Source organism: Lutra lutra, chromosome 18, assembly GCF_902655055.1.
Source record: "Lutra lutra chromosome 18, mLutLut1.2, whole genome shotgun sequence".
Taxonomy (NCBI): domain Eukaryota; kingdom Metazoa; phylum Chordata; class Mammalia; order Carnivora; family Mustelidae; genus Lutra; species Lutra lutra.
In genome coordinates this window covers 36,164,707-36,181,224 of record NC_062295.1, presented here as the reverse complement: position 1 = coordinate 36,181,224, position 16,518 = coordinate 36,164,707, and the positions used below count along the sequence as shown (strand labels likewise).

The 16,518-nt window shown below is 40.0% G+C and overlaps 1 protein-coding gene across 6 annotated transcripts in view; it reads right to left on the bottom strand.

The window, feature by feature from the left end:
* Window positions 1-16,518, bottom strand: part of RNF216 (ring finger protein 216) — a 144,720-nt gene that overhangs the window by 115,206 nt on the left and 12,996 nt on the right. For 4 of the 6 annotated variants that reach the window (XM_047713079.1, XM_047713080.1, XM_047713078.1 and 1 more), the window contains 3 exons: window positions 13,540-13,675; window positions 7,064-7,197; window positions 102-959 (listed from right to left, as the gene is read on the bottom strand). In XM_047713079.1, coding sequence (XP_047569035.1) covers window positions 102-959; window positions 7,064-7,197; window positions 13,540-13,606 — 1,059 coding nt within the window. In that variant the 5' untranslated portion in view covers window positions 13,607-13,675. Of the gene's footprint in view, window positions 1-101; window positions 960-7,063; window positions 7,198-13,539; window positions 13,676-13,733; window positions 13,748-16,518 lie in introns of those variants that run through there. The other 2 variants (XM_047713081.1, XM_047713082.1) reach the window with 2 other exon arrangements.

Genomic DNA, 16,518 nt, shown 5'->3' with positions numbered 1-16,518 from the left:
GAAAATGAAGTGCCCCCCCCACCCTGCTGTGATTTTGCAGTAAAAGAAAACCCAGTACATTTAGTGTCTGTAATTATTCACTTAAATAAAGTAAAACTTACTGTTTCTTTCACTAAAAGTGCAATGAGTTCTTGATCTACCTCAGTAGCTTCCTGCCCCCAAAGGTTTTCCAAATTGGGCTCCTGAGATCCTTGGAGTGGAAAAGCTGGCCCTGGCTCTTCATCGTCTATTGCTAATTGTTGGTCTTCGAGCTCCCCTAGAGGATGGGCAGGCTGAGGAGAAGAGGGGCCTGGAATCCCATCCTGTTGGGGTTCTGGTCTTGGAAAAGCTGGTCTTGGAAAAGTGAGCCCCGGGGGTTCATGCTGATACAACAATGGGCCCAGTTCTGCTTCAGGCTGCCGCTCCTGAGGAACAACCTGGTTTGTTATCTCACGGGGCTGTTGGTTTAGGGACTGGAAGTAAGGATGGTCTAACCAGCAGTCTTCTTCGATGGCTTGATCATCCAGGATAGCAGTCGATTCTTCAAGGTTTGATAAAAGCTCTGTCTCTGAATCTTCAGATGACTGGTTCTGAGTGTCCAGAGGATCGCTGTCTGGTGAAAGAAGGCTACCTTCTTCCAAGATAACGATTTTCTGCTCTGACCTCGGGTTGATGATGTCATTTGCTGTTTGGTTATGACTTGGTCCAGGTTTGGGTTCTCTTTCTGTTTGGCCACTTGGCTTAATGAATTCAGAAACTCCAGGAGGCCCAAGATCCAGAAATTCACCGTAGTCATCCTCAGAATCATCCTGTGCCCCAGAATCAAACAATGAGCTGTTACACACTGAAAAATAGCCGTTCTTATCTGATTCAAAGGCTGCTCTAGACTTTTTAGGCCTTTCTTCTCCCAATCTTTTGAGATCTTGCCACTGGGCAGCTGGTTTGATGAGATTGGGTCGTGATGTCTGAGGTTTATTTGTCTAAGAAAAAATGAAATTTTAATAATAATTCAATTTCTTTCCTAGATCTATGTCTCCTTGTGTAATTATGTTGAGCTCTGGAGACAGGACAGGAAAGAAACAAAACCCAAAACACCCTACCCCACAAAACCTATTCTTTTTTTTTTTTTTTTTTTTAAAGATTTTATTTATTTATTTGACAGAGAGAGAGAGAGATCACAAGTAGGCAGAGAGAGGGGGAAGCAGGCTCACCGCTGAGCAGAGAGCCCGATGCGGGGCTCGATCCCAGGACCCTGAGATCATGACCTGAGCTGAAGGCAGAGGCTTAACCCACTGAGCCACCCAGGCGCCCCACAAAACCTATTCTTAACATTTCTCTTAACACCGAAATTTGATCACAACTCTAAGAATCAACACAGCCATTCATAGACTGGAACCTGAGTTCTAGTTTGCTTATATAGTTACACATAGTTTATATATAATAAAATTTATATATATAAAGTTTAAAAATTGACTTAAATTATTAAAAATTTATAAAAGTTTACATATATAGTTTATATAGTTACAGCTATAATTTCCCCTGACACCACTAAAATGCAACTGCATTGCAGAGGAAATAATGAAAGAACAAGAAAACAGCAGAACAAGGATTGTTCAAAAAACATGAAAACAATTTAAACCTCATCGGTCATTAGCAAAATGCAAATTAAAAAAGGATCTCCTCCACCCCCTCATAAGACTGGCAGAACTTTTAGTTAGGTAAGTCAGAACACTGATAAGGATGTGGGAAAACTCTCAGGCTATCATTCACTGCTGGTGAACTGAGGAGAGCAATTTGGCATTATTGATTAAAAATACATATCCTTAGGATCTATCAGTGTAACCTTTTTATATCTATTCTATAAACCCTTATGTAGCTAAAGGGCACATATTTAATAGATACTCACTGCCACACTGCTCAAAACATAAAAAGAAAAAACTCGGAGACATTCTACAGTTTATGCCCGGGAGAGTGGGTAAATTAAGAGGGATGTCCAATTTTAAGGTCACGGAATGCAGGTCCTCTGTCCCTTCTCTTCTCTGAAATCACCCCAATCCAGGCAGAAGAATGAGACACAGAACTGAAAATCTTTGATGAAACCAGCAGACACGTGCAATCCCAAATCACAGCATATAAGAGAAGGAGCCAATAAATGCTGTGACTGAGGTAGAACTACAGATTTCCGGCAAGGAAGAGAAAGCTTCAGAAAGGCAGAAAGTTTTCCAAAGATGGTGGTGTGCCCTGGGAGGACAAGACCAGTGCCCTGTTTGGAACATGGGGAACGGCCACTCCATTGACAGGAATTTCTGAGGATCTTAGACTATAAGGGGACAAACACCTCTGTAGGGGGGCAGGCTGTCAGTGACGCGGGATGGACAGAAACTCTGAAATGGGCTTCTCTGGAGAAAGCAATCTCTGCCAGGTCCTAAGAAGAGAACGCTAAATAAATCTAAGTCCATGTGCACAAACACTCCCTGCCTACGCACCTACACACACCCACACATACCCATCACCCACCCACCCTCTGGTAAGAGAGAACACCCGCTAGCCAACAACGGTCCCTGAGCCTTTCCCCAACATAACTGCCTGGGTCCAGGAAAAGTTCAATTGCATTCAAAGTTGAGTAATAAAAACCTACTAGAAACTATAGAAAGATACCCAACTTTAAAAAAGAAAAAGAAATGGTAGATGAATAACACAATTAGAAAGTTAGTACTACACAGCAGGTAAAATAATGACAAAACAGAAACAAGAACACAAATTAGTAAAAGAATAATTATCTCTTTAATATGAATGTTTTAAATCGTGGTTGAGTAGAAGTAAGATAATTGTCAAAAAATGGGAGGGGAAGTGGCCAGGGGTCCAAAATACACTTAAAGCTGATTAAATACATGTAAGGACAGCATATGAAACTATAAAAGTAATACCAGAAGAACTAAAAAGAATAAAACTAAGGATAAAAAGCTTTAAAAAAAAAAAAAAAGTTTTCAAACTACCAGCTACACCACAGCCCCAAAATAAGTAAAAACAAAACCTCCTTGCATGGAGCACTGGGTGTGGTGCAAAAACAATGAATACTGTTATGCTAAAAATAAACAAACAAATAAAACAAACAAACAAAAAAACAAAACCTCCAAGATGCAAGGAATATATAGTGAAAGATTATTCTTTTTTTTTTTTTTTTTTTTTTTTTTTGACAGAGAGAGATCACAAGCAGGCAGAGAGGCAGGCAGAGAGAGAGGAGGAAGCAGGCTCCCTGCCGAGCAGAGAGCCTGACGCGGGACTCGATCCCAGGACTCCGAGATCACGACCCGAGCCGAAGGCAGCGGCCCAATCCACTGAGCCACCCAGGCGCCCGATAGATTATTCTTTAAAAACAACTTATGGGGTGCCTGGGTGGCTCAGCGGGTTAAGCCTCTGCCTTCAGCTCAGGTCATGATCTCAGGGTCCTGGGATCGAGCCCGGCATCGGGCTCTCTGCTCAGCAGGGAGCCTGCTCCCCGCCCTCTCTCTGCCTGCCTCTCTGCCTACTTGTGATCTCTCTCTGTCAAATATATAAAACATTAAAAAAAATAAAAAATAAAAACAACTTAGTTATTTTTGAGAGAGAGCATGCGAGCACATGAGCTGGGGAGAGAGGCAGAGGAAACCTTGTTGAATGTAGAGCCTAACAAGGCTTGAGCCCATGACCATGAAATCATGGTCCAGCCTGAAATCAAGAGTCAAATGCTTAACTGACTGAGCCACCCAGGTGTTCCTGAAAGATTATTTTTAAAAGAGTAAAAATGTAAAGCAAAATAAATATTACAAGAGAACTAAAAACAAATTATAATAGTCACATTTTATTTTATTTTTTTAAAAGATTTTATTTATTTATTTGACAGAGAGAGATCACAAGTAGACAGAGAAGCAGGCAGAGAGAGAGAGAGGGAAGCAGGCTCCCTGCTGAGCAGAGAGCCCGATGCGGGACTCAATCCCAGGACCCTGAGATCATGACCTGAGCCAAAGGCAGCGGCTTAACACACTGAGCCACCCAGGCGCCCTAATAGTCACATTTTTTTTTTTAAGATTTTATTTATTTATTTGTCAGAGAGAGAGAGGGAGAGCGAGCAAGCACCGGCAGACAGAATGGCAGGCAGAGGGAGAAGCAGGCTCCCTGATGAGCAAGGAGCCCGATGTGGGACTCGATCCCAGGACGATGGGATCATGACCTGAGCCGAAGGCAGCTGCTTAACCAACTGAGCCACCCAGGCGTCCCTAATAGTCACATTTTAAATATAAATGAGGGGTGCCTTGCTAGCTCAGTCGAGGGAGTGAAGGACTCTTGATCTCAGGATCATGAGTCTGAGCCCCACCTTGGATATAGTGATTAAATAAATAATTTAATATAAACAAGATCAATTCTCCTATTAAATTTAAAAGTCTCTTTAAAAAGATCCCCTAAAGCAAAACCCAACCACACACTCACATATAACCAAGTTATTGGCACACAATGATTCAGAAAGCACATGGTTAAAGACAAAAAAATGGACTTCTTTTTTTAAAAAATATATTTCATTTATTTATTTGACACAGAGACAGAGATCACAAGCAGGCAGAGAGGCAGGCAGAGGGAGAGGGAGAAGCAGGCTCCCCACTGAGCAGAGAGCCCGATGGGGGGCTTGATCCCAGGACCCTGAGATCATGACCTGAGCCGAAGGAAGAGGCTTAACTTTCTGAGCCACCCAGGCGCCCTTGGACTTCTTTTTCTAGTAACAACATACTAGATCATTCAGAACAACACTTCTACTGAGTAAAAGCAGAAAACTTGTGTCAAAATATAAAAGCAACATCAAACATCTACTTGAAGGCCTCAGAGATATAGTGGGACAGGGACCAGGAAGAAGCAGTCCAGTAAAATGAGCCCCACACTGGGGTACTTTTCTCTTATAGCTGCATTTGCTAATTCCAGAGCCAGTTGAAGAGAAGAAGATAAACAACACTTCCGACATCCTTACTGAGGAGCCATGGGCACCAAAGGTGGCATTTACAACTCACCATGGGGGAGCGTTCTGGTAAATCTCAAGCTCAGGGGTGAACTGGAGATGTGCTGGACCTCTTTGGAAACAAATCCTCCATCTGAAATTGCTCGTTCCCCAACCGTATTTAAAAAACAAAAGTGAGGGGAACCTGGGTGGCTCAGTGGGTTAAGCCTCTGCCTTCGGCTCAGGTCATGATCCCGGGGTCCTGGGATCGAGCCCCACATCGGGCTCTCTGCTCAGCAGGAAGCCTGCTTCCCCTCCTCTCTCTCTCTCTCTCTCTGCCTGCTACTCTGCCTACTTGTGATCTCTCTCTCTCTGTCAAATAAATAAATAAAATATTTAAAAAAACAAAACAAAACAAAACAGAAGTGACAGAAAATCTAAACATGTTAATTACCACAGAGGAAGCTGAGACAGTTTCAAAGAACTGGCCCCCAAGAAAAGCAACAGCCCAAATGCCTATAGGGTAAATTCTATCAAATCTCTAACACGTAACTCCGATGTTATTTAAAATAGTAATGTCAACACAAAGAAGAGGAAGGAAGAAAACTTCTAAATTCTTTTCATGAAATCAGAATCAATCATGTTTGTAAAAACCCTGTCAAAGACAGCACAGGTGCACACATATACACCTACAGGCCACTCTCCCTCATAAGAACTATGGAGAAAACCCTAAATAAAATCTTAGCAAATGGAATCCAAGGGCGTATTACCATTACATTACAATACCATTACCAAGCAGAGTTGATCCAGAGATAGCAGAAAAATTTATATTAACAGATCGTAGAAAAATTGTATGACAATCTCCACAGATGCTGAAATGGAATTTGACAGAATTCTATATTCACTAATAAAAACTTAAAGTAGATGGCTATTTCCGTAACATACTTTAAAAAATGGTATCTCAGCGTGCCTGGGTGGCTCAGTTAGTTAAGAGTCTGCCTTTGGCTCAGGTCATATCACTGAATCCCAGGATCCAGCCTTGCATCAGGGTCCCTGCGCAGGGAGGAGTCTGCTTCTCCCTCTCCCTCTGTTCCTCCCCTGCTCATGCTCTCTAATAAAAATCTTTAAAAAAAAAAAAAAAAAAGGGTAACTCAAGCAAAAACCTACTATCTCACTTAGCAAAGAAACATTAATAAGTATTCCCATTTATGTCAGTGGATATTTTTCTCACTCCTACTCCCATTATTAAAATTTTTGAGAAGGCATTATTTAATATAATTAGACAAGATATAGACAGAAATAAAAACTGGAAAGGAAGAAACTGCAAGTATCATTATTTGCAGAGGTAGATCAGCTGCCATCCCTTGAGAGGGTCATAGGGTCAACTGAAAAACAACTATAGACAATAAAGATAAGGTGAAATTAATATAAAATTAATATAAAAACTTCCACACTTCTAAATTAAAAAAAAAATGGTTAGAAAGTACAGTGGAAGAAAAGATACCATTTATAAAAGTGATAGAAAAGATAAAATAACCAAGAAGAAACTTAACAAAAAATGTTTAACATTTAAACTAAAAAAAAAAAAAAATTCAAAATGCTCTAGCTGAGGGATATAAAGGAAGGCTAGGCCAAATGGAACAGAAGTTAGAAAGGGTCAGTATTACAAAAAATTGTTAAGTTTAACAATAAGGTTTGTTTTGAATTTCATCATCAAGCTACCTGCTGGAATTAGAAAAGCTGAGCTCAAAATTCATATAAAATATTAAGCACAAAGATATCCAGGATGATTCTGAAAAATGTAGAGTAAAAAGGGGAGATGAACACTACAAGAAGGATTTAGTAATTGCAACAGTGCAGACCGGTGCACAAACAGAGCAATAATGCAGAAGTTGACAAACTGACCAAACATTTGGCTTCTAAAGTTACAGGAGCATCAGTCAGAGCAGAAAGGGGCTATTCTCAGAGATGCATGACCACAGCACACACAGAGCCACAGTGCAACAGAAATGGTGTTCTCAAGCTGTCCTATGAGGTCCCAACAACCACTAGCACAGGGCCGAAGGATCAGATCACTAACTTGCAATAATGCCTCATCATGGTAAGTTTAAGAAAACTCACTTCTGTCAGGATGACATCATCATCCAGGTCCTCATCGTCGTGTTGCTGAGGAGCTGGGGTGACCAGCATAGGAACCCCTTCCTCATCAGAGGAGTCAGATATGGTGATGGGTCCATCTCTGAGATTGATCCAGTCTAAAAGGAGGCAGAGAACATGGTTACCAGGAGATGAGCATGATCTTCAGTCTTTTAATTCAATTTTGGCATGAAAAGGGTCAAGCCTAAAGCCAAATTCATGGCTACTGGTGTGTTAGCTTATCTCTTCAAGCAGCACACATGCCCAAATATTCACAGCTAGGTTTCTGTGGTGAGCCTTGCCAATAATACATTTTGGGAATCAATAGAGAAAATCTAACAACGTTATCAACCTTTTCTTACACTAGGTCTGAGAAATCTGTTGATGAAATCTTGACTGCCAGTTTTTAAAAAGTGAAATCACAGTCTCCCACCTCATCTCTATTCTTCCCAGGGAATAAAACATTGTTTTATTATTCAACTGACTAATCTGAAAAAACTTTCACTCAAAACTATAAAATTTTCATTTAATTTGTTCACCTTAGACATAAACTTTAGATACAATTTATACACAGTTCAATATTTCAAAAACCCATTTATCATCTATGACCGTAAACAACAGAAACTTTCTAATTTCTTTTTATTTTTTAATTTTATTATTATTTGTTAAGATTTGAGAAAGAGAGAACATTAAGTGAGCGCTGGAGCAGGTGAAGGACAGAAGGAGAGGGAGAAGAGAAGCAGATTCCCCGCTGAGCATGGAGCCCAATGTGGGGCTCAAACTCAGGACTCAAAGTCATGACCTGAGCCAAAATCAAGAGTTGGACACTTGAATGACTGAGCCACCTAGGTGCCCCATCCTTTTAAGTACAGCTAGAGTTAAGCTATCTGGATACAGTAATTATGTTGGAAGTTTCTAACTCCTTTTATTTGTTTGAGAACAGAGCATGCTGGGGAACCTGGGTGGCTCAGTAGTTAAGCGTCTGCTTTTGGCTTGGGTCATGATCCCAGGGTTCTGGGATCAAGCCTCACATCGGGCTCCCTGTTTGGGGGGAGGCCTGCCGCACTCTCTCCTACTCCTCCTGCTTGTGTTCCCCCTCTGTCAAATAAATAAATAAATAAATAAATATCTTTAAAAAAAGAAAGAAAATGGTACTTAAAAACAAAAAAGAAAATAGAGCATGTCTATGAATTACTAGGTAACAGAAACTGTTAATTTTTTTCTGCCTGGCTCATGGGAACATTAAAGGTTAAAACAGGTAAAAAAGAGCAAATGCATTTGAGAGTCCTAGGTTAGAGAGGGGAAAAAAAACACAATGAGAAAAGAGGCACCATCAATTACAAATGTTGAAATTTCTCCATTAAAGCTCTAATATCTTTCCTCAAGGCAAATGCCTCATTTATTTTTACGGTATCCAACAATTTGAAAAGCAATCTAAAGTCAATTATCTCACTTCATTCCTGTAACAGAGCTGTGGTGAGCCAGGGACAGCAGTCTGTTGAATCTAAGGTCAGACTACCCGGGTTTCAAGTCTCCGCTCCACCATATGAAAGCCGCGTGATGCTATTACCTAACTTCCTCAAGCATCCACTTCCTCAACATTAAAAAAAAGTTAACGATGATGGCTTGAGGGGAGAAGGCTCACACCCACAGCCTACAGGGTAGACAGCCAACCAGAGGTACCCCTATTCATGACAGAATTCCACATTTTCCTGAATGTTCCTTATCATTATATTCCTTTGGTCATTTTCAGATACTGAAAAAAAAATTTTTTTGTTGTTGATTTTTACAATTTTGCTTAATTTTCTTTGGAAGAATCTAATTGGCTTTATTAAGCAATTCTTGATTTGGGCAACACCCCATCTAGCAAGCAGAATGGAGCATCGGACAATTTTGTCTAATTTTACCACTGGTTTTGGAGAGAATCTGTCAAGCTCAGTCGGCCATTCCAAAAAAACCCACCCTGTGGAGGTCCACTATGAAGAGACACTAAGGCAGAGGCACCAGGCACAGGGTCAAGAGAGTGCCAGTGCAAGAGCATAATGAACAAGCCTCCGGCCGCCTTCTATTGCTTCGCTCCCAGAATGCTGGCAGTCTCTGATTCCTGAGGTAGGAAATGTACATTCCTCTCTGCAAAAACTGGCCCAAGAACAGAACACTTACTGACACCCTTGGAAGACCCAATGAAAAAGCTGGCTTGAAACCTATCATCTCAGAGTGGAAGCCCAATGGTTGACAAGATTATTCCCCAACGCACCATGTATAAATACATTAGCCTTTAAAAAATTAAAGTGTAACAAAATCTATGAACCAAATGTCAAACTCTATGAATTAATCAAAAGGCCCATACCTGAGTGACCATCACCGAGGTCAGTAAATACATTTCTAGCACATTAATAGTCTCCTAACTCCACAGACTAGTTCTGCTTGTTTTTTGAGTATACATTCGTTTCTGGCTTTCTTGCAAATACCAGGCCCACACATCCATGCTATGGCATGTGCTGTAGCTCTCTGCTGTATGTAATCCACTATGTGACTCTATCGCAAGTTTTTTATTTTTCTGTCAATGGACATTTGGGTTAGTTCCAGTCTTGGCTATTTTGGATAACATGGTCTTGAACACTTTTTTTAAAGATAGAGAGGGAGAAAAATTCTCAAGTAGGCTCCACGCCCAGCACGGAACCCAACTTGGGCTTGATCCCATGGCCGATTATCATGATCTGAGCCAAAATCAAGAGTTGCACACTTAACTGACTAAGCCACCTAGATGCCCCTAATGCTGTCTTGAACACTCTTATGCATGTCTCTTGGTATACTCATTTTAGTTGGGTACATTCTAGGAGGGAAGTGCTAAACCATAGGGAAAGCGTATGTTCAATTTCAGTGGACAACGCCAAATCATTTTCTCAAGTGTGCTAATATACACTCCTGCCAGCAGTGTGGGGTGGGATGGTACCTGTACTTCATGTCCTCGGCGGAACACAGCCATGCTCATTCATTTATGTATCATCTACAGCTGCTTTCACCTTACAATGGTATCGCTGAGTAACTGCCAGACAGCATAAGACTTCCAAGGCAAAAACAGTGACTATCTGACTTTTAGAAGTTTGTGGAGTCCTCGTTTATTCAGTTTTCTTCAAACCTGATATTAGATGCGTCTCATAAGCTTCAACAATTTGTATTTTCATTATCACGCAATTCAAAATATTTTTATTTCCACTGTGATTTCTTTTTTGAACCATAAAGTCATTCTGAAATGTATTCCTATGTTCCACACACAGAGGGATTTTCTAATTATATTTCTGTAATTGATTTACAACTTAATTCCAACATGGTTAGAGAATATAGGCTATATGATTTCAATCCTCTGAAACCTGGATCTTGTTTTGTGGTTTAAAATGGCCAATTTTGTTAAATACGTTGGGTGCAATACTCCATTTATGTCTATTATGTCAAATTTGTTGATCGTGTTCTATATTCACACCAATGTTTGTGTATGCTTGCTCTGTTAATGAAAGAAACATGTTTAAAATCTCCATTATAATTGTGCATTTACCCATTTCTCCTTTTAGTTCTGTCAATTTTTGTTTGTGTATTTTCACAACATGTTACTGAGTGTACAGAGATTAGAACTGTTTTATCTTTCCGGTGCACTGACCCCTTTATCATTATAAACTCTTTATTTATTAATACTTCTGACTAAAGTGTCCACTTTATCTGATAATACATAGACATACCATTTCTTTTTTGTGCTATTTGCATAACCTGTCTTTTCCTATTCCTGTACTTTTAACCTTTGTTTATTTTACCTTCATTTTTTTTTTAACTTTTTTTTTTCTTACAATTTTATTTATTAGTTTGACAGAGAGAGAGCACAAGCAGAGGAAGTGGGAGAGGGAGAAGCAGGCTTCCCGTAGAGCAGGGAGCCCGATGTGGGGCCTGATCTCAGGACCCTGGGATCATGACCTGAGCCAAAGGCAGATGCCCAATAACTGAGCCACCCAGGTGCTCCTTACCTTCATTTTTTAAAAAAGATATTATTTATTTATTTGACAGAGAGAGATCACAAGCAGGCAGAGAGGCAGGCAGAGAGAGAGGGAGAAGCAGGCTCCCTGCTGAGCAGAGAGCCCGACGTGGGGCTTGATCCCAGGACCCTGGGATCATGACTTGAGCCGAAGGCAGAGGCTTAACCCACTAAGCCACCCAGGCACCCGACCATTACCTTCATTTTTAAGCCTATTTTTACTGGATATGGAATTTTTGCAACTGAATACTACACAGCAATTAAAAAGGATTTAATTTAATGCAACATGGCAAAATCTCAAAACATCACACTGCACAGAAAAATTCAGGCATAAAGAATATAGACTGTATGGTTCCATTTATATGAAACTGTATAGTGACAAAAAACAGATCAGTAGTTTCCTTAAGCTGAGAGTAGGGTGAGGACTGACTGCAGAGAGGACAAAGAGGAACCTTTCTGGGATGACAGAAATGTCCCACATCATGAATAAAGGGGGTGATTACATGGGTATTTTCATTTTTCAAAGCTCACTGAACTATATCCTTAAAATGTGTGCATTTATTTAAGTAAATTATACCTCATAAAGCAGATTTAAAAATAAAGAAATCTACAGGAGTTGGCACTATAAAAATTATTAATATGGCTCATAAAAGCAAAAGTCTGCAATCTTGAAAAAAATCTTATGCAGGGTGCAAAATACACAAAACTTGTCTAACAGAAAAATATACCTCCAAAGTGAATAACTTCCCCAAAGGAATTAGTTGTTCTGAAACCCTGTTCAAGTATATTTAAAACCCAGTTAAAAGACAACTACAGGGGGCGCCTGGGTGGCTCAGTGGGTTAAGCCTCTGCCTTCAGCTCAGGTCATGATCTCAGGGTCCTGGGATCGAGCCCCGCATCGGGCTCTCTGCTCCACAGGGAGCCTGCCTCCACCTCTCTCTCTCTGCCTGCCTCTCTGCCTACTTGTGATCTCTGTCAAATAAATAAATGAAATCTTAAAAAAAAAAAAAAAGATAACTACAACATTAATTTGATATACATGTTTAAAAGATTTGGAAACGACCCCATATACAAATTATAGCTAAGATTTAAAACTTTCTGAATCGTAATAAATTACGGCTCTCTTACTACCAAGCTAGAATAAACTCTTCGTAAAATCCTTAAAAATTAGTACTTCTTTTGCATTAATAATTTGCATAGTTTAAGCATTCTATTTTTCTCTATTTGCTTAATAAAATCTGTTCAACTTTAGGGATGCCTGGGTGGCTCCGTGGGTTGGGCCTCTACCTTCTGCTCAGGTCATGATCCCTGTTCCTGGGATAGAGTCCAGCACTGGGTTTTCTGCTCAGTGGGGAGCCTGCTTCCCTTCCTCTCTCTCTGCCTGCCTCTCTGCCTGCTTGTGATCGCTCTCTGTCAAATAAACAAATAAAATCTTAAAAAAAAAATCTGCTCAACTTTAAATATTCTCTGAAAGCCAAATGTATACAATTTACCCTCTGCTGGGAAAAAAAATCATCTTCATAAGCACAAAATATTGTCAATGGGAAAAAAACCTCAAAAACTATATAGTACAATTTCTTCCATGGAAATTTAAAAAAAAAAGATTATATTTATTTGAGAATGTGTATGCACTCAAGTGGGGAGGGGGAGTGACACAGGGAGAGGGAGAATTAGACTCCTCACTGAGCAGGGAACCCGACTTGGGACTTGATCCCAGGACCCCAAGATCGTGACCTGAACAGACACTTCACTGTCTGAGTCATCCAGGAGTCCCCTTCCATGGAATTTATACTTGCAAAAAATACTTTTCCTACTCAGCAGCATGAATTTTTTCCTTTTAGCCTAGGTGTAAATGTAATTTGACAGGAAATTTCACATGCATTTAGGAATGTTACAAAAATGCAGGCTCCCTTCCCTTTTTGAATCAATGAACTTCTCCAAATTTTAAACACTGTACAATGAAAGAATATATATTCTAAAATTCCCTATAAGGCAACCAGAATCTTTTGGGGAAAAAAATTAAGCATCATATGAAGGGACAAAAATGCTGTAGCAGCACTTTCAGATCATACAGCCCTGGAGAAGCACTCCTTTGAAGACCCCATTCCTTCAAAAATGGAACTGTCACAATTCCCACACTCCCACCTCTTAAGATCCAATGACTGCACATTCACAGATTATTGTGGCTTGCTCATTAATAGCTTAATAATCCACTTGTGATGAAAGATTCTTAAAACTTCATTCATGCCAGTATGTGTCACCATCTGACACAAAATTCCAGTCTAATGAGCCCATTACACCAGATGTTCTGAGGTCTAAAAATGAAATGTCTCTGGGGTCCACCTGGTGCAAAACAGGTTCATTTCAAAGAAACTATGACTATACCATAAAGAGAAAAAACAATAATAAAAGGGAGAAAGTGAGAACAAACACTTACCTTGTCCCCTGTGGCAGTGAAAGTTGTTCAAATGAATGACTTCTTCATTATTGTTTCCCTCTGCCATTTTCAAATGCAGACATACACATATGTGCTTGCTAATATCTAAACATGGTGACTATCTGTTCAAAAGGGTCTGGGAAAAAAAAAAAAAAAAAAAAAACCACATTAAGAATGAGGGATTGTCAGGGCACCTGGGTGGCTCAGTGGGTTAAGCCGCTGCCTTCGGCTCAGGTCATGATCTCAGGGTCCTGGGATCGAGTCCCGCATCAGGCTCTCTGCTCAGCAGGGAGCCTGCTTCCCTCTCTCTCTCTCTCTCTGCCTGCCTCTCTGTCTACTTGTGATCTCTCTCTGTCAAATAAATAAATAAAATCTTTAAAAAAAAAAAAAAGAATGAGGGATTGTCAGAACTCTTCCCACATATGTGAAGGTAGCATTCTAAGCTTATGGTGAAACCACTGACGGGAAAAATAAAAGAATGCGTAACTAAAAAGCTGATGGGTGGGGGGGAGAAAAATAATTAAAAAAAAACAACCTATTACTGTAAGAGAACATAACCTATTATTGTAAAAGAACAGAGGAATAAAGGATCAAAGAACAAATGGAACACATAAAGAATAAAATGAACTTAAAAACTCAATCACAGCAACCTACGGAATGGGAGAAAATATCTGCAACTCATAGTATCTTGTAAGGGGTTAAAATCCAAAATATACAAAGAACTTCCAGGACTGGATAGCCAAAAAGCAAATAATTCAATTTTAAAATGGGCAACGGACCTAGATAGACATTTTTCCAATAAGACACTCAAATGGACTACAGGTCCATGAAAACGTGCTCATTATCACTAATCACCAGGGAAATGCAAATCAAAACCAAGAGTGATGGCCTCCCCCTTGTTAGAAAAAGATAAAGAGATAACAAATGCTGGCGAGGATACAGATAAAAGATAGCCCTCATACACTACTGGAGGGAATGTGAATTCCCTTCATGCAAACTACTAGTATGGGGGTGCATCAAAAAATTTTAAAAAGGGCACCTGGGGGCTCAGTCAGTTACGCCTCTGCCTTTGGCTGACTTCATGATCCCAGGGTACTGGGACTGAGTCCTGCATCGGGATCCCTGATCAGTGGAGAGTCTGCTTCTCCCTCTGCCTCCACCACCCCCAACCTCACTTGTGCTTTTCTCTCAAATATATTTAAAACAAAAAAATAACCCCCCCAAAATTAAAAATAAAACTACCATATGATCCAGCAATTCCATTTCTGGGTATGGATCTGAAGAGGTATCTGCACCCCCATGTTCGCTGCAGCATTATTTACAACAGCCAAGATGTGGACACAGCCCAAGTGTTCATTCAGTGAATGGGTAAAGAAAATAGAGGGGCACCTGGGTAGTTCAGTTAAGTGTCCAACTCTTGGTTTCAGCTCAGGTCATGATCTCAGGGTCCTGAGAATGAGTCCTGCGTTGGGCTCTGCACTGAGCATGGAATCTGCTTGACCCTCTTCCTCTGCTCCCTCTCATAAGTAAATTTTAAAAAGAAAAAAAAAGAGAAATGCTAGAAAACAATGCTACTAAGGTGTAAAAAAGAGGGCAATCCTGTCATTTGCAAGAACATGGATGAATTATACACTAAGCATTATACACTAAGTGAAATGAGACAGAAAAACAAACAAGATATGATTTCACACGTAGAGTCCAAAAAACAACTCGAAACCCCACAAAGACCCAAACTCGTAGAAAGTGAAATCACATATGGTTACCAAAGGTAGGAGAACTGGATAAAGGAGGTCAAAGGGAACAAAGGTCCAGTTATAAAATAAGTAAGTAATGGGGCCAGAAGGTACAACATGAGGACTACAGTTAACACTGCTGTAGGGTGTATTTGGAAATTGCTAAGAGAGTAAATCCTGAAGATCTCATCGCAAGGGAAAACACATTTTTCTCTTTTTTGGGGGGTTACCCATATGAGATGATGATGTTAACTAAACTTCCCAAGGTAATTAGTTCGCAATTTATGTAAGTCGTTATCTTGTACAACTTAAATACAATCATATTGGAAACTGTATTACATAAACAGACAACATAAACACTGCTAAGAAAAAGCTTTAAAGCAAAGGATGGAAAGCAATATACTGGTCAACTAATAAGATACTTTATTTTTCAGTCATAAGATGTCCATCTGATTTTTTTTTTTAAAGATTTTATTTATTTATTTCACAGACAGAGATCACAAGTAGGCAGAGAGGCAGGCAGAGAGAGAGGGGGAAGCAGGCTCCCCGCTGAGCAGAGAGCCCGATGCGGGGCTTGATCCCAGGACTCTGAGATCATGGCCCGAGCCGAAGGCAGCGGCTTAACCCACTGAGCCACCCAGGCGCCCCCCCCCAATCTGATTTTTTAAATAAACTCCAATTCTATGTTGAAGCTCTCTTTTCAACTAATCTTTTCATTTTGTGGGGGCAGAAGGGGTACAACAAAACCCATGAAAAATTCTATGAATAGACTAGGATCAGACAAAATTGACTTAAGTAGTTATTAGAGACGAGTAGGGAGATTTCATCTAGTTAAGAGGGTCAACTCACAGAAGATACAGTATTAAATGTGTATGAATCTAATAATACAGTTTCAAAAATACATACACCTCAAACTGACAGAACTTAAGGAAGTAACACAAATCCACACTTATAGCCGGACAGATCTGAAGAGCACTATCAAACCACTTGACCTCATTGACATTGATAGACCACTCTACTAACAACTGCAGAACACATATTCTTTTCAAGTATATAGAGAACATTTACAAAATGGATTATATCCCGAGTCATAAGGCCAGTCTCAACAAATTTCATGGGCTTGAAATCATACAGTATATCGTTACCTGATAACAGTGAGTAAAAGATAACCAGGAAATTTCTAAATACTGGAAATTAAGCAAATTAAACAACTCATGGATTAAAGAAGAAATTATGACAAAAATTA